The sequence below is a fragment of the Lithobates pipiens genome, unplaced genomic scaffold, assembly GCF_037356315.1.
Source record: "Lithobates pipiens isolate NorthernLeopardFrog02 unplaced genomic scaffold, aLitPip1_a1.2 Scaffold_35, whole genome shotgun sequence".
Lineage (NCBI taxonomy): Eukaryota > Metazoa > Chordata > Amphibia > Anura > Ranidae > Lithobates > Lithobates pipiens.
In genome coordinates this window covers 25640813-25650093 of record NW_027507811.1, presented here as the reverse complement: position 1 = coordinate 25650093, position 9281 = coordinate 25640813, and the positions used below count along the sequence as shown (strand labels likewise).

Sequence of the window (9281 nt, the reverse complement as noted above, 5' to 3'; positions counted from 1 at the left end):
TTCGAAATTGCGGACACTTTCATTCTAGTACTGCTTGACTCTTGAAATGACTTCCGCGATGTCTTGACACCGAATATTCAGGAATCTGGCTGGACTACAACAAATGGCTGTCACTTTGCTACACCGTTCACTCACCCACCTCAAAATATAATTAACAACTCATTAAAGAGAAAAGTGCTACTTACCTGTTTAAATGATTTCGGCGATGTTTGGAAAACCGGATACCCCTTCAATAAAGCGACTCGGACTACAACAAAATGGCAGCCGCTCTTCCAAATTGCGGACACTTTAATTTTAACCTGTTGCGGGAGGCTCAGTTATGTTTTCTCTCACGTGCTAGTGTAATAAAAAAAATTATGTTTTGTGAGAGAAGTGGAGGACGTAGTTGTAAGCGACTCAAAAAGTGAGTTGATCTACAACAAAATGGCCGCGGCTTTCTTCACTCAGATTGTGACCCCGGAAGGGCTTCTGAGCCGTGTGTGACTTCCGGTCGTGCTGTTTAACGCTGCTGGTGAGTTTGCTGGTGTGAATTGGGGTATTTTGTCTGGCTGGGAGGGCATATAGGGTTGCACTGTGCTCCTGGCTGGGCCTAGTCAGATGGAGCCGTTGCCCATAGCAACCATGCAGTGACACTGGAGGAGAGAGAGCTCACCAGTTGCTATGGGTAACATCTCTGTGTCACAATGACTGAGCGTCGCGTTGCCAGAGCAGGTGGAATTTTTTTTTGGCATGACGCTTAGCAGTGCTTTTTGCATATGAGCCCAATGGATGCGTCAAGAAACGAGGGGGCCTGAACTGAATTGATTGGCTTCCTATATCCAGAGTCTTCTGGTTTGTGGACGCAGATTCCACCTACCAGGGATGGCGTGGGGCATTAGCATGGTTGGGCGGGGCTAAGGATAACTGTAGGACGATCAAAACTGGTCGGTAGATTGAATTTTGAGTTGGGCTTGTTTATGTTTGTAGTCTTTCCCTTTTATCTCGTTGACCAGCATCTCGTCCCTTCGTATTTCAGGTGGCCACCATGTCAGAAGATGCTCTTGGCGGGACCTCGGAGGTCAGCAGTCCCTGGCCGTCCTCTACCCCCAGCATCCCCTCCACCAAGTTCGAGCTGGACAGGGAGACAGAGCTGCGGCTGGAGGTGGAAGGCTCGGCCCCCGTGCAGGTGGAACTGGTGTCGGGCCTCGCCGAGGTGTTCGGCACAGAGCTGGTGAAGAATAAGAAGTACACATTCCCACCGGGGAGCCGAGCCGCCGTCTTCACCTGGCACGGGTGCACCGTTCAGCTGTTCGGGAGCTCGGACATGGCTTACGTCTCCAAGGATACCCCCATGCTGCTCTACCTCAACACCCACGTGGCACTGGAGCAGATGAGGGTGCAAGCGGAGCGGGAAGGAGAGCGCGGTCCCCGGGTGCTGGTTGCCGGGCCATCTGACGTGGGTAAATCTACGCTTTGCCGTCTACTCTTAAACTACGCTGTGAGGATCGGCCGGCGCCCAGCCATGGTGGAGCTAGATGTCGGGCAGGGTTCGGTGTCAGTCCCTGGGACAGTCGGGGCTCTGTGTGTGGAACGTCCAGCTGATGTGGAGGAAGGATTCTCGACTCAGGCTCCGCTTATTTATCACTTTGGCTCCACTACGCCGGGGACTAACATCAAGCTCTACAACAAGGTGAGGAAGCACTTTTTATAACTCCTTCATTGATTGCCTGGTAATAAATTGGCTGCTCTGGGCTCTTCCTTATCACGGCTCTTAGGTTGCTGTAGATTTAGAGTCCACCAACGATGTTATGGTGGTCAGACCTCGGGGTCCATACACAGGACAGTTATGTTGGCTGAGATAGAATCAGTTCCTGGGATGGATGGTAAATATCTATGGTGGCCATGCTTGGTCAGATTTAGAAAGATTTGAATGCTCAGTGGTTAAAAAATGGCTTCATGTGTGGGTTGATGCTGGTGGCTTCACCACTGGTTGGTGAAACCTTTCTACTCGAGACCCCAAGCTCTGCCATTAGAAGATGTCGTTTGGTGGTATTTGCTGGAGGTGGACAGTTGGGTGTTCAGGAAGTTAACTCCTCATAAATGTCCTTGCTGAGGGAAATCAAATGGCTCCATTTTGGGTCAATGCTGGTGGCTTCATTACTGGTAGGTCATTTTTGCTTTCAAGATCCCAGCTCTGCTATTAGAAGACGCAATTTGGTGGTGGCATCTGCAAGATCTAGGCAGTAGGGCAGTGATGGTGAACCTTGGCACTCCAGATGTTTTGGAATACATTTCCCATGATGCTCAACTACACTGCAGAGTGCATGAGCATCATGGGAAATGTAGTTCCAAAACATCTGGGGTGCCATGGTTCGTCATCACTGCAGTAGAGTGTCCAGGAGATCTAGATAAAAAATAAAAAATAAAAAAAAAAAGCACTTGAATCCACTCGCTGGTCTAACGAAAAGATCAAAAGGTTAATCCGTCAATATGACGGGCTTCCTCGCATTGGGGCAGAATAAATGTGCATGAACAGAAAAGAAGAGAGATGAGACCATAGCGGGCTCACGACTGCTCACAACGGGAAAAGAAAACAACAAAGTAGTATATTTTGATCATCAAAAGTTAAACTTTATTGAAAAAAATGCACAGACATCTAAAAAAAATCGCACAGGTGTGTCACATACCTACACCTGTGAGATCCTTTCCTTCACAGTACCACATAATCAAGTAAAACATGAAGCTGTAGAGAAAAACGAAACAAACAAAACAATGTTGTATACTAAAAACAATACAATACGCTTCTGTCAACTATATAAACCCCCCACTTCCTTGTGACCCCGATATCGCACTCTTATAAAAATTAACTAAACCGGGTATAGGGCATAGCCATACTTTCTCATAATATCCTAATTGACCGCACCAGACCCATAATATGGAATATATTTATAGTTCATAGAGATCCAGCAGAAGGGAAAATATATGTTCACTTCCCTGTATTCACGTGTCAAAAATCTTATTTTGCAAGTCTATAGCTGGTATAGCAAGTGTGAAGCAAAAAGGCAGTCCAATAGATGGAGAGTATATAGTCTGCTGATGCATAAATGAACAAGCAGTTCCCAAACACTTCTACAGAGTATAACAGTGTAATACCCCTCAAACAATATAGACAGTGAGGGATCTATCTTGCATGGTATAAGTCCATGAGTCTTGTCCTATCTGAAGACACACACGTCAGCCGCCAACTGGCTATATGGTCATATAGATGAATAGAGGCTTTTAGTGTACCAGTTACATACCGCTCATGTCACTCAGCTGTCCGTCAGATCACCACGATCATGCCATCAGGAAGGGTCCAAGGGGAATTAATCCACAGTATAAAGGATGGTCACCATAGTGCAAGCAGACAGACTACAAGCGGAGCGGTTACCAGGCAGATAATCGATAGACAGCGTTGGTCAGCGTTAGGGAGCAAGCACTCTTAGCACATCCGGGTCATCAATGGTCTCCAAAGGGATAAGTCCACACAGGCATCCAGCAGAGGGAGCTCTAAGTGAAACATTCACCAGTGTAGTTGTATCAAGAGATAAAAAGTCTATGCAATAACCCAAAATGTACATAAAAGTGTAGAGTCACTCGGGGAGTGTAGTGGGGGGGGGGGGGGGGGGGCGGGGTAACAGCATTTATCCCTGCACATTGTCCAGATGAAGTGCCTGTACATAGGCACAAAACGCCACGACCTAGCGTCATAACGCTGCTGTCAGCCCCCCACTACACTCCCCAAGTGACTCTACACTTTGATGGCCGTTTTGGCTGACGAGAAGGGCCGAAGGCGGCTGAAAGCCGCCCAGAGGCTCCAAAATGTGGAGGATCGGCGTATAACACACACCCTCGATTTTCTCCTGATTTTTAGGGGAAAAAAAGTGCGTGTTATACACTGATAAATACGGTAGTTGACAGCAGGGTATTGTATTGTTTTTTTGTATACAACGTTGTTTTGTTGGTTTCCTTTTTCTCTACAGCTTCCTGTTTTACTTGATTATGTGGTACTGTGAAGGAAAGGATCTCACAGGTGTAGGTATGTGACACACCTGTGTGATTTCTTTTTTAAATGTCTGTGCATTTTTTTCAATAAAGTTTAACTTTTGATGATCAAAATATACTACTTTGTTGCTTTCTTTTCCCGTTGTGAGCAGTCGTGAGCCCGCTATGGTCTCATCTCTTTTTTTTTTTTTTTTTTTTTTCTGTTCAGGAGGAGACCTCGTCATAGATGTCCTTGCTGAGAGGAATACAATGGCTCTATTTGTGGGTAGATGCTGGTGGCTTCTCCAGTTGTTAGTGAAGTCTTTAAACTGAAGATCCCAAGCTCTGCCATTAGAAGATGCCATTTGGTTGTGGCATTTGCAGGAGCTTGGCAGTAGGTTTTCAGGAAGAGACTTCATCACAGATGCCCTTGATGGATCCAAAGCTAGGTATAGATATCAGTCTGGTTCCACAATGTCCTAAAGATGTTTTAAAACTGTAATTTGAGTACTTACCTACACAGTCCAAAGAACTTAAAGCGGAGGTCCACCCTAAAGTGGACCTTCCGCTCATTGGAACCCCCCCCCCCCCCCCCCTCCGGCGCCACAATTGGCACCTTTCAGGGGGGAGGGGGGTGCAGGTACCTGTACAGTACAGGTATCTGCACCCACTTCCGGCGTAGATTCTGCAGAAGGTACGCCCCTTGCCGCAGAATCTACGCCCCTTTCCGAAGGTCCCCCGCTGCCTGCTAGGAAACGCACGGATCCCAGAGACAGCGGGGACCATCCTTATTGCGCAGCGCGAGTCGCGCATGCGCAGTAGGGAACCGGGAAATAAAGCCGAAAGGCTCCACTTCCTGATTCCCATACCCAAGATGGAGGCGGCAGCACCCGAGAGACGATCGAGAGATCGGCTTCGGGTGCCGACATCGCGGGCGCGCTGGGCGGGTAAGTGTCATTATTTTAAAAGTCAGCAGCTGCAGTACCGTATTTGCCGGCGTATAAGACGACCTTTTACACTTAAAAAAACTGAGCAAAAAGGAGGGGTCGTCTTATACGCCGGGTCCGCTGCTGGGATGCCTTCTGGCTGTCCGGTAATACTGTATGTAGCTTCGGCTACATACAGTATATACCACTGAACCAATCCCAGTGAGCGATGTATTCAAATGAATACAGAGCCTGCTCGGATTGGAGCAGCAATCTCTGCCAATCCGAGCAGGCTACACACAGTAGCCTGCTCCGATTGGCTTTGAGAGTGAGGCGCGGGCTGATGATGTAACAGCCTCCGCCAATCCCAGCAGGCTTTGTATTCATTAATAGAATACATTGCTCGCCGTGATTGGCTCCAGCACCAGAAGGAAGAAGGAAATGGCTCCAGCAAGAACGAAGAAGAAGAGGGATATGAAGCGTCGGAAGCCTCGGAATCGGGGGTCGTCTTAAACGGTGAGTACGGGCAAAACATTTTAACTGTGCAGGTTTTTAGGGGGTCGTCTTATATGCCGGGTCGTCTTATACGCCGGCAAATACGGTATTTGTAGCTGCTGGCTTTTAAAAAAAAAAAAAAAAACGGCGGACTCCTGCTTTAATATCACATCCCAAGGTGGTATCCAATCAGGTAGGCCCTTCTACCACATTGGTAAGTCAAATGAAATTATTGGTAGGTTTAAAGAAAATTGTACCATGTATGGGCAGTTTTCGATGGGATAGGTGGTTACATGTCTATGCAAAACTGTAGTATAAGTTCTCAGTGCACTTTCCATAGATCTGTTCTTTCTGCTCAATGTGTTTATCATGTATTTGACTTCTGACCGCCATTTTGCTTCTCCTTCCACAGCTGACCTCCCGCCTGGCTCAGGTCTTCAACCTGCGATGTGACTCCAATCGTCGAGCTGCAGTCAGCGGCTGCATCATTAATACTTGCGGTTGGGTCAAAGGCGGTGGCTATCAAGCCATAATACACGCTGCTTCGGCTTTTGAAGTGGATGTCGTGATCGTGCTGGACCAAGAACGTCTGTACAACGACCTCCACCGAGACCTCCCGCACTTTGTCCATACAATTCTGCTCCCTAAATCTGGCGGAGCTTCAGAGAGGTCCAAGGAGTGCCGGAGGGAGTCTAGAGATCAGCGGGTGCGGGAGTACTTCTATGGCCCTCGGGGTTCTCTTTACCCTCACGCCTTTGAGGTGAAGTTCTCCGAGGTTAAGGTCTACAAAGTTGGAGCTCCCTCAATCCCTGATTCTTGCCTTCCCCTGGGCATGTCGCAGGAGGATAATCAGCTGAAACTGGTGCCTGTGACACCGGGCAGAGACATGGCTCACCACCTGCTAAGTGTGGTGCCCCTCGAAGGTGGACTACCAGATGAAAGCATCGAGGAGAAAAATGTGGCAGGGTTCATCGTCAGTACTGGTGTGGACATTGAAAGGCAAACTCTGACGGTACTTTCCCCGGCACCCCGACCTCTGCCCAAGTGTGTCCTTCTCATTATGGACATCAGATTCATGGATCTTAAATAAGCTTCAGAAAAGACACATTTCTTCAGTTGACTTTTCAAAAAGAAATCTTGAGTTGCTTACAATTTTAAGAAGCCATATTTTTATCTTTGCCTTTTTCACAGCGCAGAAAATTGCTCTGTAGGGCTTGTTTAGTTGGCCATTCTGTTCCCCCCCCCCCCCACCCCTAGACTTTTAAAGATTTATAAAATAAGTGGGGATAGATAGACCCCAAAAATAGCAACTAAATGGCTTGAAGCGCCACGTTACGAGTCATTAATCCAGATATAGATTTGATTCCACTGTAGGATCAAGTAGATGAAAGTTCCAACGCGTTTCGAGGGTCAATACCCATCCTCTTCATCAGAGTTTAACCAAATGCTGTGATAATCTACAGTGCTCATCAGCAACTGGTTAAAGCACGGCCACTTTATTTTGTTAAATCCTGTTGAAGGGGGTGAGTTTTGCCCCCCCGAAACGCGTTGGCATATTCATGTAAGTATTCTACCTGATCCTGCATTGGAATATATTTACATCTAGACTAATAAACTGTGGTGTGGCGTTTCAATGTCAGAAGCTTTTAGTTCCATTGCAAACCAAGGAAACTGGAGATCTTTTGGTATGTAGGACCTTTCATCAAAGAATCAAGACACCCAATGAAAGCAACACTATTAGAAAGAAATGCCAATTTAAATAATTTGAGGATTCCAGTCCTTTGCGTTCCTCCAAGTTTCAGGCTTGTGTAAGGTTTATTGGGTTTATCAGAGAGAGGGCGTGGTGGATATCGTTTTCCTTGTTCCTCCCTCATCAAAATGCTAATAAAATGTTTTTTTTTAATATTTCAGTTTCCTTTATTTTAGATCCAGCGATCTCATTGTTGGGTCTCTGTGCTTCTCTGTGCAATGCAGGCAGATTATGGTGGGTGGGAGATAGCATTACAGCACCCTACATCCGTACTCCTCTCAAGCTCAGCCTTGATGCAAGCAGTGGGCTGGCTCTTTGGAGGAGTTATGCAAATATAAAATCACCTTTATATGTGGGTGTTAGTGGGGAAGATCCCATCAATCCACCATCTAATAGAGAGGAAGACATGTTTGAAGGCCACTCTGTGTGGCCACCATGGTTCCTACCTTAGGCACAGTGGAGAAATTAGGGTAAAAGCTCAGGGACAGGCGGTGGATTATTCACGGGACCACCAGGTAAAGATAAAGGGAAAGAAAACGAATGTGGCTGCGATAGATCGTTTTTTGTTTTTGTTTTGGGGTTTGGTTGGAATTGGTCGTGTGGTGGAGACATGTTGAGTCTGAGTCACACTTTTACCCGTATCTTCAAAAAAAAAAATCTGTGAATCTAGACTTAAAGCGGGAGTCCACCGGGACTCCGCGGTTTTTTTTTTTTTAAAGCCAGCAGCTACAAATACTGCAGCTGCTGACTTTTAAAATAGTGACACTTACCTGTCCAGCGCACCCGCAATGTCGGCACCCGAAGCCGATCTCTAGATCGACACTCGAGTGCTGCCGCCGCCATCTTGGGTATAGGAATCAGGAAATGGAGCCTTTCGGCTTCATTTCCCGGTTCCCTACTGCGCATGCGCGAGCCGCGCTGCGCAATGAGGACGGTCCCCGCTGCCTCTGGGATCTGTGTGTTTCCCAGCAGGCAGCGGGGCACTTGCGGGAAGGGGCGGGCACTTGCGGAAAGGGGCGTAAGTTACGCCCCTTTCCGCAGAGAGCTATCCCGGAAGTGGGTGCAGTTACCTGGATTATCCAGGTAACTGCACCCCCCTCCCCCCTGAAAGGTGCCGATTGTGGCACTGGAGGGGGGGAGGGTTCCGATGAGCGGAAGGTCCACTTTAGGGTGGACCTCCGCTTTAAATGCACAGGGGTTCTGTTCCATTCTTCCCAGCCCAATAGGTATGTAGTAGCGCTGGACAAATAGAAATGAGGATTGGTTGTAATGTAAATCCAGAAGCGTGGGTGTTCTCCTCGAAGAAGCCATAGGAAAAGGGTGGTGGGTAGACCTGATTCAGGCGTCTGATCGCAATGGAGGAATGGCTCTTTGGAAGATCAAATCCTGCATATGCAGTTGGTAGCTTCTTGTAAATTCCATCATCTCGCTTGAAAGTTAATTTAAAGTAGGGGGTAGTCAACCATTCAGATTATGAGATCTACCTGGACTACACTGATAAATGCAAAGGTGCGGGGGGGTTCTACACACAGTGCTCTTTAGAAATACAAACTACCAAGCTCCCAATAAAAAGACAGCATCACAGTAGCGCCCTCTGTCCCCTTCACATCACCCTCCCAATGCTGTGTCCTCTGCGCGCATCGCTGTGTCCTCTGTCAGCTTCACATCACCCTCCCCCCCCACTGTAGTGTCCTATACCCCCTCCCCAATGCTGTGTCCCCTCTGCCCCCTTCCTCCCCCTAGTAGTAGTGTTCTGTACACCCCCAACACAGTATACTCTGCCCCTCCTTCACATTAACCCCCCCCCCCCCCCCAAGTGTCCTCTTCACATCACGCCCTCACCCTGTAGTGTGCTGTATCCTCTGCCCCTTTCATATCATGCCCCCCCCATATACACACAGCGCTGTGTAGGTAGCACTTACCTGCCAGCGTGTGTTCATCAGAGCGGAGATCTGAAGACAACATTGTGCTGGGTGGGAGGTGGGAGCAGACTAAGTTCATAACAGTAAGAACTGGTGATTGGTTCCTAGTACTGCCTGGCAAACACTCAGTAAGCAGCTCCTGCCCTCCGCTCTGCAGTTAACAGGAGAGCAGTGGAGGTAAAGCCA

General features: G+C 47.9%; 1 protein-coding gene across 1 annotated transcript; it reads left to right on the top strand.

Moving 5' to 3' along the window:
* Positions 1-360: 360 nt before the first annotated feature.
* On the top strand, positions 361-7328 carry CLP1 (cleavage factor polyribonucleotide kinase subunit 1). Its single transcript, XM_077466539.1, has 3 exons — positions 361-511; positions 1016-1669; positions 5836-7328. Exons 2-3 carry the CDS (start codon positions 1025-1027, stop codon positions 6511-6513), a joined length of 1323 nt encoding a protein of 440 aa, XP_077322665.1. The 5' UTR covers positions 361-511; positions 1016-1024; the 3' UTR covers positions 6514-7328.
* Positions 7329-9281: the final 1953 nt, after the last annotated feature.